This window comes from Cardiocondyla obscurior, linkage group LG06, assembly GCF_019399895.1.
Source record: "Cardiocondyla obscurior isolate alpha-2009 linkage group LG06, Cobs3.1, whole genome shotgun sequence".
Lineage (NCBI taxonomy): Eukaryota > Metazoa > Arthropoda > Insecta > Hymenoptera > Formicidae > Cardiocondyla > Cardiocondyla obscurior.
The window spans coordinates 8587307-8611042 of record NC_091869.1 but is presented as its reverse complement, the minus strand read 5'-3'; the positions used below and the strand labels follow the sequence as shown (position 1 = coordinate 8611042).

At 47.2% G+C, this 23736-nt stretch overlaps 2 protein-coding genes across 3 annotated transcripts in view; one reads left to right on the top strand and one right to left on the bottom strand.

Moving 5' to 3' along the window:
• LOC139103455 (microtubule-associated protein 1B) overlaps positions 1-23736 on the bottom strand; it is a 77533-nt gene that overhangs the window by 8161 nt on the left and 45636 nt on the right. Inside the window, exons 1-2 of one of the 2 annotated variants that reach the window (XM_070658144.1) lie at positions 16941-17338; positions 12948-13200 (exon numbers count right to left, since the gene is read on the bottom strand). In XM_070658144.1, coding sequence (XP_070514245.1) covers positions 12948-13196 — 249 coding nt within the window. In that variant the 5' untranslated portion in view covers positions 13197-13200; positions 16941-17338. Of the gene's footprint in view, positions 1-12947; positions 13201-16940; positions 17339-23736 lie in introns of those variants that run through there. The other variant, XM_070658145.1, reaches the window with a different exon arrangement.
• LOC139103458 (pancreatic lipase-related protein 2-like) lies at positions 6-5866 on the top strand. The gene is made up of 6 exons (XM_070658149.1): positions 6-530; positions 3317-3416; positions 3752-3900; positions 4636-4871; positions 5046-5289; positions 5503-5866. Exons 1-6 carry the CDS (start codon positions 476-478, stop codon positions 5739-5741), a joined length of 1023 nt encoding a protein of 340 aa, XP_070514250.1. The 5' UTR covers positions 6-475; the 3' UTR covers positions 5742-5866.

Genomic DNA, 23736 nt, shown 5'->3' with positions numbered 1-23736 from the left:
GAAGAACAAAGGTGGATCAAATATATTTTTCATCGTGGCGCCGCACAATAGACTTTTAGTTTAATTTTCCGCACGAAGAAAACGCTCGGGGGTCTCGTGCGCGACACGTTTGCACGATGAAAGGCCGTTCGCCTCTAAATAAGAACCGGTGCACCGGTGCAAATAAAAAAGATCGCTCCCGATGAAACGACGTGTGAAATTCTAGAAAGAAGAAAAAAGAAAAAAAAGATCCTGGAAGGCGAAACAATTAAATAAATTTTGCCACGTATCGACTTTTGCCCGGCAAAATATACCGGCGCCGCAAAAAACCGAGAAAAGTAGATCGTTATGGTCAGGCGAGATGACGGTATGGGAGCGCTACAAAACGATCAGCTGCTGCTGATTCCCGCCAGTTTCCTCTTGAATCCGGCGTAAGGCGATACAGTAAAAGGCCCCCAGTGCTACGTGCGGGAGTTCGACTTTCGGGCGCTCGACAATGCTCCCGTCGTTTCTCGTGCCTATGCTCTGTCATTTGTACATTGTTCGAAGAGGTAAATTGCGGCCAGTGCGAGCTCTGATTTTTCTTTTAATCGCTGAGAGTGCCGTAATTTAGTGCCGGTGAAGTACGCGAAACAAGACCAATCCTTCAACACCAGCGTTTAATTACATTCGCCGATTCGAAATTACACATTCGTATGCGATGTGCAATTTATAGTTTGTACATAATGATCGAAACGCGCAATTAGTTTCGATCGATGGAAGATACGAGTGGAGGCATACACGCAATGTATACATATATATATATATATATATATTTATTTAACGTTGTAAAGAAAAAAATTATTAGCTGTCTGGGGCAGATCAAATCCAGATCGCGCAAGTTACTCGCGGGAATCTCCAATGTGCGATGATACCGAGCGTAATTGTGCTTAATTAACGACAGGTGACGTCACGCACGCCGGTGCGATTTGCTAACGAACAACAAAAGTGACGCGAGCGCAACCGGACCTCTTTCAGCGACTACCGACAATTAATTAAACGGGAAGTGAATTTGACGGACGCGCCGATCGAAGAAAGGCACCTCCGACTCCGGCCTCGGTCCCCTTTATTCTATTAACCACCGCTAGATATTTTAATTGCAAACAGTCGACACAACCGCGCGTAGCGTAACGTGCATCACTTTTCATCCGACCGGAACGTGGATCCGCTCGAGGAGCGCCCTGATATGATTTGAAATCAGGTAATCAGGACGCGTAACGCATTCTGCACGGAAAACACATTCGCGCGCCTAGCTATACGGTACGATAAATTCCTGATACGGCACGCCAAGTGGCATGCCTTCTGCGACGTAAGCCCCCGAGGTTTTCCACGACGGAGAGTCGAAGTGCGGGCCCTATTTTTTTGCCGGCAAAGCCGTCCCGGTGTAACTGGTGCGAGAATCGGGAACGTGCGCCGCTTTCACATTAAAGCTAAAGGTCACTCGTTGACAACCGGTGACCCCTTAAACTTAATAACGATTTTACTCGGCCGCGGGATCTCGTTCGTGTGCCCCAAAGCGAGATAATTGTGACGTGCGTGCGTATGAAATATAAATTTTAAAATAGCTCCCTTCTCGCACCAGCCGATCGCGCCGAAAGATATCGGGCCGTGGTTTTTTGTTCCGTCGCGTTCGGGTAGCCACGATGTGAAAAACGCATTCTCGATGTCATCGAGCTGGCGGAAATCGCGGAGGCGCCGCATAGTAATGACGATTGCGCTGATAATAAAAAGACGGACGGTTTTGCCGTAACGGTTGTGCGAGAGGCGATGACCGACATCGCGAAGGTTCCAATCTCTTTATATTATCCCCGTTCACTTCTCTCACCTGCTTAACGGTCCGCTCGGAGAAGATAACGTTTCTGCGATCGTGGAGGTTTCCACCGCGGATATCTACGATTATCGGCGGTCCACCGTCGTCGGTTACGATTTGCTTCCGCGACTGGACGCGCCTCGTGCAAAACGTTCGTGAAAAAGCGCCCGCGAACATCACGGCGAAAGTGCAAACGGCGAGTCATTTCTCGCGAGACCACTCTTGAAAACCATGTTTAATTATCCCGTTGTACAATCGCGAGGGAATAAATCCTCAAACTGAATCATAAATCGCGTTTAGAGGCTTTCACTAATCGTAAAAAGCTGTTTGTTCTACCGTCATCGTTTTGTCGCGCCTACACGCATTAAAATTCTACAATCGATATCTGCTTTTGACGAGACATTTTTAGCATTTGCAATTTTTCTTTTATTTTAGCAGAGTGCGCTTAAAAAAAAGTTTTTGGATAAAAGAATTGAATGTTTTGTATAAAACTTCATCTATTCATCTTTGACGCTCTGTCGCCCACTGAGGGTGAGGTTTAAGGGGTTGAGAAGTGCAACCGAGCGAGCAAACTCGACAGCCACTTAGCGCTTTCCGTGCGAGCTTAATTACGATGAAACACGGCATCACGTGCGCCGTCGAAGTGGAAAGAACGGCGAGTTACTTCTGCGTATACGTTGTCGTCAAGTCGATACACACTCGAGCGGGACGCGAGAGACGATCCTACTTCTTGAACTATCGAGCCCGAGGATCTTATTTCAACGATCAGCCCATCTAAATACAGCAGTTTATTAGTTTGAGCGCGGAAACTATCCAAGCTGTTAAAATGTTAATCGAGTAAAACGATCATCTCAGCGAATCGTAAAATGAGGAAAGATGTTCGGAGCGAGCCAAAGCCCGATGCCGCGAACGGAATAACGTGGCGAGGTTTCGAAATAAACGTTTATCCCCCAAGTAAATGTAAGCAGCCTCGCGTGCTCACGAAATGAAGCCAGGTTCCTGGCGTGCCTCGCGTCGGGGCGTTTCGCGCGAAGGGAGCCGAAGGGGATTCCTCGACGGGGGTGAGTATCGCGCGCCGCTGATCTCCGGGCGGCGCGACACGCGACATAACGTGACCACCGTCAGGTTCAATGACGACGACCGCGGCGATTGGTCGAGGCCGGCCGTTACCGACGTCGGAATTATGCGCGTGCAATTTAATAACAAAAAGAAAGTAACGCGTAGAGAGGATTGAACCGGCACCGCCGATCGAAATAACGTCGTTGCGTCGGTCGCGAAGTATGTTAAACGGATTCACGAGCTAGCCCCCTGAGTCGGCCGGGAAAACGGAAATAAATGTTCAAAAATAAACGCTGGATTTAATATTCGTTCGCGAGTAATTCCCCGACGGAGGATCTCGCGTCCCACGTAATCGGGGGAGGGAGGAGATTAAAATTCATCGGGTGAAATCGCCCGCTGGAAGGTATCATCCCTTCACTTTTGTTGCAGGAGACACTATATTGCATCTGACGCTGCTCCCCACCGGCACGTGCTTCTATTGCTGCCCGATTCAGCTGAATCGTGACGTCCAATTTCTATTGTACACCAGGTACGCGTCGCTCATGAATCAGAATCGCCGTCACGCAATAACGTACACCAAACGCCTCAATAGAATCCAATTTTCCTGCCACGGTATTGTTTAAGATCAAGTATATTAAGCGGAAATTAATTATAATTAACCGGACGCTTTGTTACCTACTAGCAAGATCTAAAGATCTAGATGTGCGAATGAATAAGCCGGTTAATTAGCCGTTGATTGAACGTTTGTCAAATTAGTTTTCCGATAGTCTGTAAATCGACGGGTCCACCGACCGTATCGAATTTTCCACAAATTCTGCTCATCATAGCGACATTTTTCTTGCGTTTCGCATTAATCCACGACAGGCGGAATCCAACGTTTCCAAATATACTGGATTTTAACGATGCCAAAACATTGTGGGAGAGTAATTTCGACGTTAAACATCCAACTATCGTTTACGTTCACGGATACAGCGATAGTAGTTCAGGGAAAGGTCCTGTTGCTGTACGAAACGGTATGTATGTCACAAATATCAAAAAGCAATAATTCACGTCGTACGCGACGTGATTATTCGTGCAAAACGCATCGCGTGAATGCGCGAGGAAAAAAAAAGCGCTTTGTTAAATTCAAAGGCATTTCACGTGCAATAAGCTACATATATATATATTTTTTTTTGTGTTTTAAATCTCTGAAAAAGTTTCGAGATAAATTTTGAATTTATTTCGCTGAAATTCGATGATGACAAATGCGCTGTCGCGCTTCGACCTTTTTGATAAGCGCGCGCGGCCCGGCGGTATGTCGTCCTGCATGCGAAATAACTTTTTAAGAGTCATCGCGGTGCCTCCGTTTTTCTTTCCGCTCGTAAAGTTCGAAGCGAGCTAGTAGTAGGCTGGATCCATTAACAACTACATGATCCATGGATCTATCTTGCTAAACCTCAAGGGGTACTGTCAGGATGACAAATAGTGCCACCATAACTTGCCACTGTAAATTCCGAAGTTCTCCGCGCTCTTCAATACGCGAGTCGATCCAATTTAACTTTTCAGCGATCTCAAAAGAATCGGTTTTATTTATGTGTTTGCTTTAAAACTTTTACTCTCTACTATCTTCCTGAATTCCTAAGAATAAATACTTTATTTTATTTTATTTTTTTCTTTTCTTCATGTACGAGAACATTAAAAAGCTTTTACTTGTATAATTAAATTACGAAAAATTAATTTTTAAAATCCGAATATACTCTTTGTTTCAGCCTACCTGCGTCGTGGGCACTATAACGTGATATTAATAAACTGGCCGAAATTGGCGGTTTTACCGTGGTACATAACAGCGGTGAGGAATACCAAAGTCGTTGGGCCTTATTTGGCGCACATGATAAGCTGGCTTGACGCGCAAAAAGCGGTCTCTTTATCCAAAATTCATGTGATCGGCTTCAGCTTAGGCGCCGAAGTCGCCGGTTTCATGGGGAAGGCTCTGGCACCGCGAAAGGTGAGACATCGCAGGATCCATTAATAGCGATCGCAAGTCACACCGCGTTGCTCGGCTAATCGAGGGCCGCATTATCGGGAACCGCATTAGCGTCGGGCGTATCAATCGAAACGCTATATCGGCGATCGTACCGCATGCTGTATATACGTGTGTATGTTGAGAACGCGCTTTCAGATAGGCAGGATCACCGGATTGGACCCGGCTTATCCGTTGTACATGAATACCGGGGACGACGGCCACTTGACGTGGGCCGACGCCGTCTTCGTCGACGTCATTCACACGGACGGCGGCAACTTTGGGTTTCCCCATCCGCTCGGCCACGTCGATTTTTACCCAAACGGCGGAGGCAGGCGACAGCCCGGCTGCGATCTGAAGAGCATTGTTCGCATGGGCTTCAGGAAGCTCATAAATCAATACAGTGAGTGACATACTCGTTTCCGCACCGAGCAATGCACTTCGACCGTCGCCTAAGCCCCTCCTTCCTCCCCTTTCCACAGCACTCGAGCCGCTTTTTTAATTAATTAATTTCTTAATATCCGTGATATATCGCGAATCGTTTCTAAGTCACAGTCAAAAGTCCCGCTGAGATGTTACCGTCTATTTTTCTTTTTCTTTCTTTCTTTTTATTTAGTCACCTGTGGACACAACCGAGCCTGGCGGTACTACGCGGAGTCGGTGGAGAACCCTTACGGGTTTCCCTCGAGCCGGTGCCCGAAATGGCGACCTGGGATCCTGGCGAATTGCGTATGGAAACCCGAAGCTTATATGGGCGTCGCTGCCGATTCCAAGTCCCGGGGGAAATTCTATCTGAGCACGAACTCACGGATGCCGTACGCTAAAAACGTGACCCATGGCAAAGACGGTAAATGAGGGATCGTCGCGCAATCTTCATTTGGATGAACCAGATTGAGAAGTGATCCTCCACGACGCCGCTGCCGCCGAGATGATCGTCTTGGAGTCGCTCGTGAGAATAAAAAAAGAAAAAAAAAAAACAATATTTGCTCACACTTCGCGAGTGACGCGTTTGCGGTAGACGCCTGTCATCAGCTATCGTCGTCTGGATGTTCACCACAAACGACTCGCTATCGCAATTAGTTTTACTTCTCCTTTAGAAGATTGCTAAAGTGATGGCGGAGGTAATTTCTTTTTTTTTTTTTTTTTTTTTTTTTTTTCTCCCAGAAACAACAAACGTGGTTCGTGACGTAACGTAGTTCGCGACGGTATCGAAAAGCTCAAATGCGGCGAGTCGAAGGGAGGGCAACTTGTTCCGACTGTTTTAACGCGAAACATTGTGATCTCGTGTCAGATAGCGGTATTGTTTACAACATTCATCGTTTCGACTTTAATTGTCAACGATATATGAGCGGGAGTCACATAATACCACGACCCATGGACGTAAAGTTACCGAAACGCAACAGCGGAATTCAAATGTTACTTTTGCATGATAAATGATACGTCCGAAGCGAATCTAGATTGTCACAAAAACTGCGATATAAAGTAAACACTTAACGTGCAAGATAAATTACAGGCGAAGTATTCGAAAGGTGTACGCGGGATGTCGTTCGAATAAATTTCTTAATTAACCGTATTAAAAGTAGTACGTCCGTTTTTTGTATGCAAGAATAACATTTTTGTGCGTATATATAAGAAGCCGTTTATAAAAGTACAGTTATAAGCGTAATAAAAGCAAAGTACCGGTATGAGAACGCTAATAATCGAAGGAGTGGCCCGTAATTTTCATGTTATTTTCGATGCGCCCAGCCTTCGAGATATGCAAATCTCAAGGCTGAAGAATTTTATTATTTTCCATCTAAGATAATCGATGAAAACCTCTGGCGCCCTACGGGCGACGCGGAACATGTGCTCGTATTAAAAATTACCAGTCGCAGCTTGTGAGAATACAAATGAAGAACTAGGTGCGGATTGCAAGCTGGAAATATTTAAAAGGACCGACTGCATGCATCCACGTGCTTTTATTCTGCGCCATTCCACAATGCGGAAGTATCACCCATACCTTTTCGCTCGCTCGTGCTTTTAAAAACCCGTTCGTGACCGGCTGTGTGTCATAAGTTCATCTAACGTAACATTAAGAAATCGCCAACAGTTTTAGAACAATTAAACTATAAATATCGAGGAAGGAAAAAAAAAATATATTGAAAGTACCTGCGACGGAACAACAAGAAAAAATTTAGACAAACTGTAGACAGGACAACATAACATATTCAGTGGTCGGAATGCAATTTCAGGATCGATAGGATGATTTATGTACGGCAGAAACATTCCCTGACTCATCTGGAAGATAGCATCGTGACCTTTCACGATCGCGCGTTGTTAAACTGCGCCGTTCGATTTCGGAATGCATTTCGGCGAACGAACAATGAACGATTAGAATCGGCCGCGCGGAAAGTCACCGCGTCGCCCGTTCCTTCTCACGACAAGCGCCCGAGAAAGGCGCTTTGAAAGAGAGAAGAGCCGGTAATCGACGTGGTCGAAAATACGGCGAAGTCTCGGAATCACGAGCGGCGTAGAACTCCGTACGTAAGGATCCGGCCGGCGGTCAATCAACCCGACGTGCGTACTGAAAAATTCAGCACGACAGGCAGGTCGATAAGAATCCAATGGCCAGGGTTATAGATGACCCTAGTCTTGAAAGACCGCGTTACGTGGAAAGGTGTAAGGCGGCTTTTCCCGCAGTCTACGCTTCAGCACGTTCGACCGGTCCCTCCACCTCCTCTCTCGACGAGAAGCTCCCTCGAGTATCGTTCATCAGCCATGTTCACGTGGTAGTACGTACGCGGAGTGTACCGAGTTGCCGCGCGTCTCCTTTCATCCGCCATCGTCCGGAATTTCAAAAGAAACGTCTGAGCGCCGTCCGCTTGTCGAAATTTTCGCGCTCGTTACGCGATCTCGGTCTCTCGTTTTCTGCGATCGACAGGCGCGCGATCACCTCGCGCTTTAAATATTTTTGCGGCTCGTCAAAAAGTTCGCGAATTCAGCTGTCGACGAGCTTTCACCTCCCGGCACCGTCTTCGATAGTCGCGGTGGAATTTCTCTCCGTCGAACCGTCGCGAAGAAACGGAGCCGTTCCTCGCGGTTGTCGTACGCCTTCGCGAATCGATGCAACCAGCTTAGGTCGCCGGTGGTTCCCGCGCTAAAATCGCTTGGCCCCCTCTCCCTTGCATCGACCGTTCGATCCTTGCATCGCCGGGAGCATTGTCCGCCGCGGAAATGAGAAACGAAACACGAAACGTACCGCCGCCGCTGCCATCAGCCCGGCGTCGGTCGAGTATCGATCCCTCTTTGTTCTCGCCGTCGAACACGCTTGGGCTCGCAATTCGCGTGTCGCGCCCCACGATGGCTGCGTTACCGTACGAAGAAAAACCCCGGACAAGCTGCTTCCTCCGCGCTCTCCGCCATTCATACTTCTTTTTCATTCCCCGGGCCATTTATCTCGACTTAACTTTACACGTACAAATGTTGCGAAGCGACATGTTCATTCTTTTCAGTTTGCCTTCGGGGTCTTGCATGCTTTTTTAGCAGCACGGTGGCGGAAACAATTTTCCCAAGCAACAGCTATTTGATTTTCTTTCTTTCGCATCGACGATGGATTATCTGATAAAAATGTTTCGCAAGCGCAATTTAATTACATCGTTCAATTGGCTTCGCGCAAACGCGTCCGTTTAAGTCCGAAAAAAAACCAAAAAAAACACAAAAAAAAAAAAAACGACGCCCGCGGCATTAGCATCTCGTTAACATCTCACGAAGGACGCGGACTAGGTCGATGCGCACTCACTCTTTCTGCGTTCGCGGCCATTATGCTCAGGGCTTTCATTATTACAAGCTCTGAGAATTATACAACCTACGTTATGCACTCGCGCGATGAAATACTAATGAAACCCGAAGGATTTTGCGCAAACTTCCCCCCCGCCCGCTCGTTTTCTCGTTTAATTCACTTCTTTGTTTTGTTCCCGGCTCTAAGCTGTTTCGACCGAAGCCACGCGGCCCGATTCGAGCTATTTTTTTTCTTTTTTTTTTTTGCCGAGCAATTAAAAGCGACATTGCGGATTAATGCTAGTTTCCATTCGCGTTTGACAGAATATCGCTTGCAACGTGCCGAAATATTCCAGAGGGATTTCGATCGTTAAAGTAAGCTTGGACGTTTGAGATTATCGAATCAATGGCAAGACAAATGGATTCGGACCGCTCTACCTTTCACCTCGTTTTCGGGGGAAAAAAAAAAATTAAATGCGACTGTGATTTACTGTGATAACTAACATTTGCGATTGAATTGGAAAAGGAGGACGATAGTCGAATAACCGAAATGGATCATCAAGTGCACTCTTCCACGGGTTACTTGAAAATTGAGAATTTTTTTTCAAACAAGAGCTAGGCTAATGGGGCAAATTTCACAAGCCTCCCGATATTAAATAATGTCTGTTATTACGCAATTCAATGGAATTATGAAAGATTGGCATCGACCTGCGTTTCCAGCGACCGTGCATTATGGTAATTTATGTGATTCCTAATGATATTATCAGCCTCTAATGCCATTTAAAGGTCAACGACCAAACCCTTTATCATTGTTTAATTTTGTGCCGCGAGCTCCTGATTTGAATCTAACGTGCATGCGCTTTTTAAAATTGCATGTGGTATAAGTTATGCCCCGGAGCTTAATTAATAAAAAAAAAAAAAAAAGGTTTTCTAGGCAACGTCACGTAAACTATCCATAAAGATAATTTTTTCCATCAAAAATAATAAGTAATCCATTACGCACATCACGCGTAAAAATAACATAAAAAAAAATCAAAGCTGAAAACTGCGAGCGATAAAAAAAATTAACTTAATTTATAATTTATTCAAAGGCAACACAAAATATTCCGATTATTACACCGCCTATTTTTATGGCAACTAAAATAAAGCAGGCTATTTAAAATCTTCCAGCGAGATGAAGCGAGTTTCAGCGCGATGGATGTTTTATCGAAAATTAAAATAACGCCGCAGTTAGCCGACCCTAACTGTGAGTTGAAAAGTTTCCCAGTTCGCCGAGCGACCAACGGTTAGCCTGGGTGGTGAACAACGAGTCCCTAGAATCGCGTGGACGTGCACTTACGTGACTCGAAAGGGGAAGCAGATAGCGACGTAAAACTTTAGTCAGTCGACGGCGGCCGCCGCCACAAAATACAACCTCTGTCGACTTGTTATTTTCTGCAAATCCAATTACGTCGTATCGCGGGGGCTGACGGGAGGAAAATTCACCCTGCTTTTATAACCGCGATATTTTGAGCGCGTGTGTGGCCCCGTTTTGAATTAATATAAAGAAAAATATTTTCTAAGATAGAAAGAGAGAGAGACACGGACGCGCACGATGTAAAATGAAACGTGTAACGCAAAAGTCGGTCTGACTTTTTGAAAGGTCAAACTTTCACGTTCCGACTATCTTAGGCAAGGCATCGCAAGATCTTTTTACATTTTACCTTACGAAGTTACAATTTTTTTTTTCAAATAAAAAAGTAAGTATATCTTGTATTAAAAAAAAAAATAAAATAAAATAAAATAAAAACGTGTAAGGTAGTAAAATAACGGTCGAACGAACCAATGATTTGTTTCGCGTCAAATATAGGCGGAAGAGTGGAAACTCGAAGCTGTCGCGAATAACGTTGAAACAATATCGAAAGTAAAGAGGAATGCGATATCTGACGCCGATAATCTTGAGCGACCGGTGCACATCGATTTTCTTCTCCCTGTCCTTCGCCTATTCCTCGCAGTCGTTGTCACAACCGCGGTGAGCGGGAGCAAAGGTCCTGGCCGGGCACGATCGCGATCTTAACGTCAAGTTGGCGTGAACCTTATCTCGGGGAAACGCGAGCCGTCTTCCGTTCGCGTCGAGTTCTATCGGCCCGCGAAAGTCGCCGGGGCTTTTAAGCGGTCGCTCGACGGTTTTTACGAATGTTCGTGTGTTTATTGTCAAGGCTGAAGTCGATCGCTTCTCCGCGGAAGCTCTCAAGGCCCCTAATGTCGCTTGATATCACGCGAACACGTTAGTATCATTTTAATCTTTTCCGAGCCTTCCCGTTTGATCTTTTCGCCGGCGCCGTTAACGAGAACCTGCCCCCCCTCCCCCCACAGTATCTCGCCGCTGACCAGCTCGGATTTTACCGATACCGAGTAACAACGTCGCGATAAATCAGCTGGACGCGGAGCCCGGCCTCGTGAAATTCCGGGGGGTCCACGGTGCCGCGAATGCGGTCCACGGTTATGGAGGCTGCACGAGGTATCCGAGATATCCAAGTAACGATCCGCCCGGCAGTATATGTAGCTTCTTGGCAGGCTTCCCTAGCGGGGACACTTTTTATTCGTACCGCCTTGCCGTCGCCAAGTCCCAGCACCGACCTAACAAATTGTCCGAACCTAGACGCTGCAAGGGCCGACCTTGAGAGAGCGATTGGAGCATCGTGAGATACGAGCCATCAGTCCACGTCGCTTAGCGATCGAGATTCAATCTCTCTCATTCGTTTAAATAAATTAATTGTTAAAGGGACAAAAATAAAATTAAATAAAAAAAAAAAATTAATTGCCGCGGTTTCTGTTATTCCAATGGAGCTCCGGGATTATCTGTTTAATACTTTTCTGCGAACGAGTTACTCGATAAGACCCGCCATTTCCGATACAACAGTGGCGTGTCTACACTGCAAGTCATAGTCGTTCTTCCATCAACGATCAGCACTTGCTAAGTTGACCGAAACATGATAGCCCGGGACGGGCGGAAATCAATACGTTTGGAGTTCCCGAGTTTCTATAGGTGAATTCCGCGACGTTGTCTCACGAGTGGACGCTAGAGATCCACTTGGCGACCACGTATCGTCCTTTACGTTTTCTTTATTAAACAATATGAACGAAACGTGAAACTTTCAAATCACGTTAATTAATCTGAATTCCATCACGGCGGAAAATCGGGAGTTTCTCCTCCTCTTCGAAATTAAGAGTCGACGAATGAAAAATTATGCGGGCACGACGATTCCAAGTTTCGTAACCGCGGAACGACGTTCGCGATCTCGTTTCTGCCGAGCGACTCCGTAAGAATGATAACGAAGTCAAAATAGGTTGCTTTAAAGGTGTGTGTATACTCGGCGGGCTAACATCGAACGAACAAGCGAACGCGAACATTCGCAAACAAATCAATGACCACAAAAATAACACACCGATGACACACATCGCTGACGAATGTTGGCGGTCACTGTGTTCATTCGGAGTTCGTTCGCCAAGTGTACACAAACCTTTAACAAAAATCGCGAACAAAAATAAGCAGCCCTTCGGGAGGCGATAGGGCCTCCTCCGCGAGACGATCGCGTCACCCTCGGGTAATCGTGGAATTCATTCTCGCGACGCAAAGTAAACCAAATAAACAAAAAAAAAAAAAAAAAAAAATTAATTGGCATCGCGGAAATGCGGCAACGATAGGACAGCAATGAAATCACGACGTCTCTTTTTTTTAATAGAGATCCACGAAGAGTCCGGGCACGTAAGCTTGACGCCTCGTTGGCGAACCTTCGATAAACGACGTAGAGAAGCGTAAATCCCTTGATTAGAAAGGGTAAAATAATTTTTTTTTTTTTTTTTTCTCCGCGAACCCGCAGTTGTTCACGTGAGGGATCAATATCGGCGGCAATAATACTTTCATCGCGTCACATATCAGAATTGTCGTTTATCTTCGGAGTACGATATACCGAAAGCAATCTCATCGGCTGTATGTATAATAAATAGCTATTCGAACCGATAACGGTATATCACGTTTATTTTCGGCTGCCGTTTATCCGTTTCTTTTTTTTCTCCGCTCTTCGGTTCAAATACTCGACTGGGTGTAACTTGTATTTTCGCTCGGCCCGGGTAAAAATAATATCCAACGAATCCAAAGCCAGTATAAATAAATACGTTTAATCGTTCCGTCGTAATTATTTTATGCCGATCGCCTTTTAATGGCGGCCCTCGTGGCGTAACAACAGATGGGACGGTTCGATCGCGGAATGTCGGCAGAAAAATAAAAATTAACGAATGAAAAATAATTTGAAGCCTACTCACGATTTTATGATGAAGGTGTTGAAGCTCCCTCTCGGTCACTCTTCTGCGGGAAAGCTCGCGCTGCTCCCGTCTGTACTGGCTGTACTTGTAGAAGAGGTACATTCCGGGTAGGGCCAACACTACCAGGGGTTTCATCAAGCCGGCCCTTCCGCTGGCACCGCGAACACGTGGCTCCGGCGGCTCGTCGAGGTCCTCCAGCTGACCGGCACCCTCGGCAACGGCCGGCACGGCCGCCCCAGCCGCTGGCATCTCTCTGCAAAAGCCCACGGAAAAGTTCACTCTCAACCACGTCGGCCATCAAGCGAGCTACAATCTACTTTTTCCCCGCCGCTATTTTTCGCCGGAAAGTTTTATTGTACCGAGGGCACTTTACACCGGGACGTTCTAATGCTTCCTTTGTTCCGGACACTTCTCTTCGAGCCGCGCCGCAACTAAAGCATTGTCGTGAGGCTTAATCAACTAACGACAAGGAATTCAGTGACCGACTCAGTATACCATCGCGCCGAACAATACACTCGTCCCGGTGCATTGTGGCTCCATTGAGGATATCGAACCACGACGCCTAGCTATTCCGCTCGTTTGAAGAACATCCGGCGGACTGACAGCGACCGGCTCGATCGTCGCCGCCGACTTTCCTCCACCTTCGATTTTTCTCGCTTAACACGCGTGGGCTTTCCGTATCCCATCCCTCCGCCGATAAACCTCCGAGTATTAATTCGCGCGAAAACGACGCGCCAGACGACGTTGCCGAACGAACGGAGAGTTTTAGGTCAACAAAGGAACTGGCTATTGGTTATTGGTTTCCCATCAAATCCGACAATTTTTTTTTATCGTCCTCGTTGCTACAAGCTAAAATAAACGCGTGCAGGTCGTCGCGTATACCCGACTCGAACTTATCCTTCCGCTCTTTTTCTATTATTTCGAGATATTTATATTCTTCCTAACTGACATACGCGAGCCCTGTAATATCAACGAGAAAATTGTTTTCCGCCAGCGCGCCTTCAAATCTCACGACTTTAATCTCGCGACAGTGATTGTTTCCTCTTATTTCGTATTTCTTGAACTCTTTAATATACAGGAGTTACGAAGAAATGGGAGTACCAAGACCAGCGAAGGTTTTCAAAGCCTCCGTACACCTCCGGTAAATTCCGCGAAGGATCGGACTGATAAAACGTTTTACTTCCAATTTAATTCAGACACTGTTCTTGCGCATTAACCGAGGGCTTATAAATTGCCGTTCAGTTTCATCGATCACGTTACCAGCGCCTTTCGCGCAATTAAAACCCGCTCGTTGAACGTCCGGAATTATTCCACAAGGGAATGGGGGGCTGGGATCGACTTTCTCAAGGGGTGAAGAAAAATTGATAACTCGCCGCTATCGCACGTCCGATTCGTGGTGGATCTTCGTGACTTCGATGAAATTTCGTAATCTACTTGCCGGCCGTTCACCGTCTATATTTAATTCGGTCGTCTACTTGCCGTTCTATTCTTGAACCGGCTGCTCTAGAAATACACGCGGCTCGCTCTATATCGCCGTTGCCCGCAGCCGGGTCGTGCACCTTGCTTCGTTGCACTCGCACTGGGAAGATACGGCGGTTCCGCGTCGCCTACGTAAGGAATTTGTTTAACATGCGATCTTGCACGCGGCGGGTAACACACGGGAACACTACGAGCACCGGCGCCCTAATTAATACGCAATAATTTCGAAGCGAGGACGCGCGGAAGAAGGCAAACACGCGTCAGTCGCGCTTTCTTATCTGGCTGGCGTATCAGCGCGCAAATATTCCGCCGAGATAACTTTAAGACGCTCCAGCCGTATTCGGTGGAGCAAGCCAAATATTAATCGTTTATTTTTTGAAATCTTCGCAATTTTGCTCGACTATGAAAGTGTAACAATACACTTGTACGCTCGAAGAAAACTCCGTCTTCACATTAATCGCGGAGAAAGACTCGTCGTCGTGCCCGCTTCATTTTTTTTTCTTTTTTTTCTTTTTCCTCTCGAGAGACCCTGCGCGTGAAAATTTTTCCCGCCACGTGCCTGCGTGATATCGGAAATCTGCCGGGGGTGTAATAAATATTAAAATCACTTTCGCCCGGTAAAAGTAATTACCGTTGCAGTTATTTCTGGCGATAGGCGCGTGCGACGATCGATACGTCATCGTCGCCGAACGCGGGGACGTGTTTCTTTTTTTTTAATATTTTTTTTTCCTGTTTTTTTCTTTTTCCTCGCGCGTTTTCCGCACACCCTCCGCGGCGAGGTTTCGACGTTAAACGCGAAATTCGAGATATTGGGACACGCGATACGTTTGCGTACATACGCGTTATCGTCACGGGAGGTAATACATTATCGGAAATAAATCGATATACCGACTCGTTGTTTTGCACCTCGCACACGACGCCACGAAAGCGTACACGACCTGGGGGACTTGACGACGGCGCGGAGTAATTTCGCGAAGGACAAGGTCAGTCTGCCGAGCTTTTTCCCGTGGATTTTCCTTCGCGCGAAATCGTGCAACGAGAGACGTTTTCTCCCCCCAGCGGACGTGAAGAAGTGGACGGACTCCATCGATAATAATATCAATTTGCAGCGGCTGACGTGATTAAAGACAAGTAACCGGGTCTCTCGCGGGTTTTGAAATTAGCGTTGTAAAATCGACGGCATAATTAATAACTACCGGATATGTTTAACTTGAGCGGAACGTTTTCCTCGCATCGAGTATACTTTCTATAATACTCGAGTTTCGGGGGACCGATGCTGTAACACGAGCTGCCCAGCGTGTCGAAAGGGAGGTTTACCCTTAATATCTGAAATTCGGGTGAATTACGTGCCAGCCGCACCCCCGCGAGGGCGGCATGGCTCGAGGAGCGATCAAAATGCGCTCCGGGAAAATTATTGCATTGCCAGGGCGCGAGCTATCAGGCCAATCTGATATCGCGCGTACGCGGCTCTCGCCTTGACACAGCGTAATGGCAATCGTACGAGCAAGGACGGCCCAACGTCGCGGGATAACATCGTTCGTGGTTTCCCTACGGCCAAGTACACCTTCCGCCTGCTATTTTTATGCCCGTTTCCACTGTCAAGTTTCGTTCGATTGACTCGCCGCAATGTCGGAATCGATCTGAGGACTTGCTTTCTTTTTTTTTTTTTTTGTCCCGATGAAAAAGCGCAGCGACGCGACGAACGTCTGGGAGCGCCGCTGGCCGACGAGGGTACTAGGCTCAAATCGACGGAACTTACAAAGTGAATTTAATAAATTAACAATAATTGCGATCTTTGTATTAAATAAATTAAGTATTGATTAAAAGGTTCGCTGGGCTATGAACGTCGCAATTACTTACTCTAATTGAACGTGCGACGGTTACATTATGGCGTATAAAAATATATACCGCGCGATCGCTCTGCGTGATAGCGGATCAGATCAATTCGATGCGGAGTGACGAGAGTTTGAATTCGGAGGGGCACTCGACGTGCCGCCATGCGTCGCGCCGAGTTCGCCAGGCGACCAAACAAGGAACATTAATCACAAACGCGGTGGGATTCCTCTGCCATTCCGACGTAAATTACTTGATCGAAGCCGCCCCCGTCGACCGCCGCTCGATCGCGAGCGTGGCATCGAATTGATCTGATGATCATCCTTGTTATTCGTAAATTTGACGACCTCTCATAATTTTCGGACGCGCCATTTTCGTTGCTCGGACACGACGAGCAAAACCTTCGTGTGTCATTCACGTCGCGGCGACTTCTTACTCCGCGGCTGTCACTCGTGTCACGTCATGTAGTAGCAAGGCTCGGACTATGTCCCTCGTCACCTGTCATTGTTCCCGCCAAGGCGATGCGTACTACACATCCACAAATCGACCATCAACCACCGCGCGTCATCTGCCTTCATCGACCCCGTCGGCGGGGGTGCGGAAGCTTACCGCGCGGAACGCTTTCACGGCACGTGCAACCGCGAGGTACTACTACGATCGGTGAACACGCATCGCACTTACGTTGTTTTGCTTCGGCCCTTGGAGAGACGCAGTCGCGAAGGTAAAAGGGAGCGAAGGGCTGCGCCGGCGGCGAGCACCGAGCCTCCTTCCTCGCTCAGTTCAGCTCGGTCGAACGCATTGCGCGACTACCCCTGGCTGGCGGTAAACCGGCGGCCGCACTGGCAGTGGTGCCTGTGCAGCCGGGCCACCCTCGCGAGCACACTGCGCTCCGTGCACACCCCCGACTCGCTCGCGCACCCTCGTTGCGCGCCCCGAGCGGCGCGTCGGGCCCTTCGCTCTCGTGCTTTCAAATCGTAGACGCCGACGGCTGGCTGCGTGACGCAATGCGTGGCGGAGAACCGCACAAACCGACCGATCGAAGTAGTTATGCCGGCTTGGTGGCCGGGCAGCCACTGGGGGATGATGGGCGACGCTGATCGCCGCCAACGCTGCTACTGCGGCTGCTGGCGGTGGCGTGCTGGTGCAGACTCCGTAGCGGAGGCTCCGTAGTTGGAGAAGGATCGATAAAACGAGGGGGGAACGTAAAGTGAATACGCGCCCGGGAAGAAACAAGGGATACCTCTCCGTGGGAGGTTCTCTCCTCCGAGATGCGTTCCTGTTGCCCCCTCCGATTCGCCAAAGCGCACTTTTCCCAATGTCGAGGTGCTCCTGCCTTCCCGATCTGTCTTTCTTTCCTTTTTTCGTCTCTCTCCCGCACCCACCTCCGACGATTTAACAATCCCACGTCGCTATGGCATTCGAGTTTAGTGAACTTCCGTGGGAGGCTTCCCGATAAACGTTCCGCTTTCTTAGACACGTTCGGTATTGAGTTACGATCGCGATAATTGACTTCTGTAGAACCAACGTTCATCAAACGGGGACCGGCGGATGTTTCCAATTTAAATAAAATACTGTTGCACTTGATTTAATTTTATAGCGGCGTTCCTCCGCGTATATATACGAGCTCTTTCGCATTAATCGCGGGGGCCTCGAGTCGCGATAGTTTGCTGCCGCGCTAATTTGTATCTTCCGAGCCGCGCGTGGACAAATAAAAAGAAATCGGTTCTAATTAATCGTCGGTTTTATGGATGTTGAGAGTACCCGCCGTTCTTGAATCACGGCCAGAAATTTCGCGTGGGATCGTTTTTCGTGACGTTTGACCCGCTTCTCTCGCGCGGCCGTGACGTCATCGCGGAGAATGTCAGATCAATGGTCCCCGGGGAGTTGGTGACGGATGCCCCCGCGCCCTCCCGCGGCCCTCGGACTACAGGGGTGGCCTCCGCTCCGCGTGGTACAGCGCGCGATTACGCGCGCCACCGACCCACATCACTTCTCAGTCGAATGGATGTTGAGAAAGGCTAATAGCGACGGGTTGTCATCGCGGAGAAATCATTGCGGCTGAATCGCCTTTAAATCTACTTCGGGATTTTATTAAAAAAAAATTTTTCTCTTTTTTTTACGTATACCTAGCATCGTTTGACGTTCATTGTCCACGCGAAAGGAAGAAATATTTTTAACGATTAAAACCACCGATGATTCACACTTGCGTCGGGGGAACCGATTTTAGAACTGCCCCGATTAACGCACGTTATCAAACGACAGCTGACCAAGTCCTCCGTAGGTTCATTGAGTCACCTCGAAGCAGCTCGGATGAAAACCACTGGCACGACGTCATACAAAGTTCAATGACGTCACAGGGCGTTCGATACGAGAGCGGGATTTCGTAGTGGGGGTCGCTACACCGGGACGAGAGCGAAGGAGACCGCGATGCTGGCGCGGGGAAACGGAAGGGCGAGGAGAGACGAGAAAGCGGGTGCGCGAAAGGCAAACTTCAGACGAGGAGAAACCGGCGTGGAAAGAAGAGCCTTTCACGCAGCCTCCGAGCAAGCGTTCCCGCTATCCGATTCCTATCTGCGCGTTATCGCGTTTTTCACGCATTTGCGTGCGGTATCGCATGCGTACGATCGCTCGCCCGCGCGCATTAATTAATGATCCCGCTCGAGATTAGACAGTATCTCATTAACCGCGGATAAATCGCAATAATCGGCGTTAACGGACCGCTAAAGCGAGATCCATGGCCCCCCCTGAGATTTCTCTCGGGCGTCCTGCACGCGGATGCAAGTCGGGGCGCCGCATTGCGCTACCCCCACTATCACAGCCGCCACCCCGCGCTCGTAAAAGGCACTTTCGCGAGTCGTGTACTGTGACGAGGAACAACCCTTCGCGCTTCGCCACGGCGGAAGTCCGATCCTCGCAAATCGCGCGCGGAAAAGCGACATCGGGTGCAGCACAGCCGGCGCGAGATATTTTCCCGCCGTCTCGGTTCGCGAACGTGAAATATAAAAATTTTTTTCACCAGGCGAACTCGATCGCGAATAATTCCTTTTATAATCGATCGTAAACCTCTCCGTGCTTTCTCTTCTCTTCACGTCGAATGGTAAATTAGACCTCATGCTGAATAAATTCTATAAAAAAAAAAAGAAGGAAAAAAGAAAAAAAAGGGAAAAAAAAATTCTCTAGCACTTGGTTGAGAAGAAACGATAAAATAAAGTTTTACTGCCTTTGTTCCAATGCCATTTGCGAGGCGTCAATTTTCACTTTGCGGAAACTACGTGCAGCAAATGTACGGCCGTTTGCCAGCTCGGACACGGGGCAGAAATTCTCGGAGTGCGTAGATATTAATCAGCCGAGACGTTACTTCGCCGGCGAAACACGTGCGCGGCGTAATTTATACGTCCGAGAAAGAAAATTGAAGTAAATGGAAAAAATCGGGGAAATGCAGGGTAAGATATTGCGTTCCGGGCGCGTGTGGGTTCTATAAAGACTAATTGCGAGAATGCCGTAAAATCGATTTCTTCATTCACCTTTGCGGGAGCGAACGTCTATCTTACGTAACGGGAAGCCGTGTAAAATTAAATCGAAAAACAGAGGCGGATCTTATTTCCATTCCCTTCGTCGAATATTAACAGCTTCCCAAGAGTTCCTCTTGAATAAAATTTCTTTTTACCACGCGGAATGCAGTACGGAAAATTTTAATTGCGACTTACAAACATGTTCTTTGTTTTAATATTAATATCAATTGTAATTGAAAAGAAAAAAAAAACTGTAATTAATATAAAAAAAATAAATCGAGTTTGAACCGAAAATACGAGTTCTAATTTTATTTTCCACCGACAAAACAGTACCGCCATCGCTCTGAAGAAAGCCGACGTTGCTGAACCTTCAACGTTCTCTCACCAGGAAACTTCCAACCGCTCGCAACTTGCTGGGTAACGCTCGTTGCTCCAATGATAAAGTCCGAGCGAACAATCGATACGAGATGAATTAATTTTATATCATTAGCTCGTGCTACAATCATTTTCAGAACCTGCGTCAATTTATTTACAGTATTTCGTAAACTTTCTAATTATTAAACAAAAAAAAAAAAAATTATTTTACGCAGCATAATTTTCTACGACGAGACACAAATATGAACAACAGCGTGACTTAAACAACTCCGATAAGAAGTCTTATCTTCAGGGTGACGGGATACGAGCACTAGATATGTAATACGACGAGCAACGGCCCTCGATTGTTGTCTAAGCGAATTAGCCGAACGGCCTCTAATTAATCTAAATCAAAACAGCGTTGCGTGATAGAAAATAACTCGAGTTTATCGTATTACGTATAATTCGAGGTAGCCGGAGACTTTCCTTCGCGTTATCTCGCGGGCATCGACACGCGTATAAAAAGTAATTTAGCGAGCGAGGAGGATGAGCCGCGCGTGGGTTCATCATCCGGAGAAGAAAATTCCGCCCCGCCGAATCCCTTCCGCATAAACTAAACGAAGATTTGTGGCCCGTTGATTAACGCCTCGTTAAGTTACGCCCGCGACGGCAAAGTTCACCGGCGCTATTGGATCTGTATCGGCAGCTTCCTTTAATTCAACCGTCACGAGATCCTCCTCGAACATCTGATGTGCGAAATAAAAATTTGATTAACGAGATTGGAACGGAGAACGAGATGAGAGACGCATGCCGAACGTTAATAAATTTTTTCTTTCTTTTTCTTTCTTTCTTTTTACAAAAAAATAAATTTTTTTATTTATTTGTGAATATTAATATTTTAACTCGGAGAATTTTTATCAACCTGTTACTGTGGTTTAAAAATATACGTATCGCTATCACCGAAAGTCCTTGATGCCTTTTATCGATGCAACTTCCTCACTTTTAACGTTAGCCGATACGTTATCCCGCAGGATGTTACAAAGTTCCGCGGCAAGCTGGAGCATTTTCGGTGTCTCGCGCACGCGGCAATTTCGAAATAATTAGTCAGCGCGTTATAATCGACTCGTAAAATTAGCGTGCCGTAACGAACGCACGTATTTCCTTAAAAGTGAAAGTAAAACTGCGCGCTGATATATCGCGTGCTCATTGCACTCGGCGCGCGCGCTCCGAATCTATCCTTATCGCGATCTGCATCGCAGCATTCTCAGGACCGGGTGTCGTAACGAAAGTTTTGGAAGTGGTAGCGCGAAACGGAAAAACGGCGATCGAAAGACAATCGCGGGGCGCGATATTTGTGGAGATTGAGAATTTTTGCGCTTTAAAGGGTTCGGGAGGAGCAGCGCCCTAAAAAAAAAAAAAATGTCGAAGCGCCAAAGAGCGAGATTCAATTTACTTCTTTGTAACCCGAGCGAGGCGTAGCTTTTCGATTCGCGACGGCCGGCGCTCAGCAGACAATTTTAATTAAATGACATTGCGGCTGACGTCGCGCCCGTTAAACGCCCGTGACTCAGGACTCGTTCCCGTGAGATTTCAAGACCGGCGCCAAGAAATTGCAAAACGGCGGCAGGAAAATTAATTGCCTCCCTCCTACCCGTGAAAAAAAAATAAAAAAATAAAAAAATAAAAAAAAACCATTTCTTTCTACATCTATTTATCACCCGTTTTTGTTCTCTTTCTCTTCGCGAGCGGGCACCGAAATAACCGGACGGTTTCCTCAAAGTCATCGTTGCTTAATCACGCGGCTCGCCACTTTTTTTTTAACCCCCGCGGGATTTTAAATCCGGCGCTTTAAGAGGGCTCGCAGCGTCGACGGTCGCTAAACATCTCGGCTTTACGACGCGTATCGGCGTCGGATTCGCAGCGTTTCGTGGCCGGGACGGGTCCGTGCTCGCGAATTTTATTTCCGGACGATAGGAAATAAAAAGAGGGCCGTTTCTCTGGAGAATCGGAGCGGTGCGGACTATCTGCGAAACGGCGACTGGGAATAAGATATTTTTGGAACTTCCCGCCTCGTTCTGGCGTTTTCTTCGGCTGCGCTATCACGCGCAGAACGTATCGCATTTTTTTTCCGCCGCAAGGAGGAGGATAAAAATATTTTATAAAAGCTCTACGATTCTTGGCTCGTGAGTATAAACTTGCCAAGAGGCTGGCGAAAATCCGACTGGTGTATATATATATATATATATATATATATATTTTTTTTTTAACTTATGCTCGGAATATTACTACGACGACCGCGAGCGATGAAATATCTAACATCGGTCGATCCGGATCGACGCGCTGTTCAATTATACGTTATTTCGAATCGACCGACCGTACCGATTCGTCTCGTTAACCGGCTTTCTGACAAACCTCGGCGATCCATAAATTCCAGCTTACGAGATCGTCCCGGTTAAACGGAACGGCAGCGATCGGAACTGGAGAACAAATTGTATCAGCTTTCGCACATGAAATTTTTTTAAATCTTATTTATATCGGAGTTTTCTTTCGTCGAACTTTCGAACGGTCTCACGGGGCCCTCATTGTACCCGCCTTGCTTCTTTATTCGGGCCCCAAGGCTACAATTTTTCCACCGCAAGGCTGGATCCCCGGGCACTCCGGGAGCTGAGTGTTACAATGCACGAAACTGCACTAATACGTCGTCGGATCGCGTGACGCCGCTTGAGGTTTTATGGCGTACGAGAGCGCCGACGGGACGACATAAGGGACGATATTTTCAGTGTGCCGCTGGTCGATAGCGCTGTATACGGTTATTCCTCCCTGCTGGGCGCCTTCGACCGCCCGCGATGCAGTTCCGTTGAACTCTCAAATAGATTTTCGAGGAAAGCGGACGAGATCGCCGCTCGAGCGGGAAACCAAACTGAGTCACGCGAGCGAGCTTTCCGTTTACGGCAAACAACAAGACGTTTTCATCTCGCGAGATGCGTATTATATTTTTTTTCCTGCCCGCGATAGTTTATTTGAATTATTTACCTCTATTTTTTTTTCCTTTTTTTCTTTTACGCATAACGTGCCCTCCGATGGAAGGCTGATAGTCATTCAATCGCGGGTAGCGGCGGCGCTTGATGGTGAAAGTATGTCACCGCGTTTTTAATTTGCACTTCACCGTCATAGATCGCCGATCTCGAAACCTTCGCGCGTCATAGACCGAGATCGGGTTCCCGCATCCTGCGCCCCGAAGGACGCGTAAAAATTCAGTTTCCGTATCCTACCCGGCGGATAGAAAGGCGAGTCGCGAGCTGCGAAGGCAGGCTCAAAATTGTAACCGAATCGTAAAGTTGTCAGTGATACAAGTATAATAACTCTTGTTGAAACACATGTGTAATTAATTATCCCATGTCAAACAATTTCTAGATTTATCTACCGTTATTAAAAACTTCATATTTCTTCAGAAAACGCTTTTTTTATTTTTTTCCCCTCACCGATTTTATATTGCCCATTTTTTTTTTTTTTTTTTTTAATTAATAATAAAGCTGATGAAACTGATTCCTAAAAGACAGGCGTCGATCGTTACGACACGGTGGAGAGAATTACGCGAATGTTAACGTCTT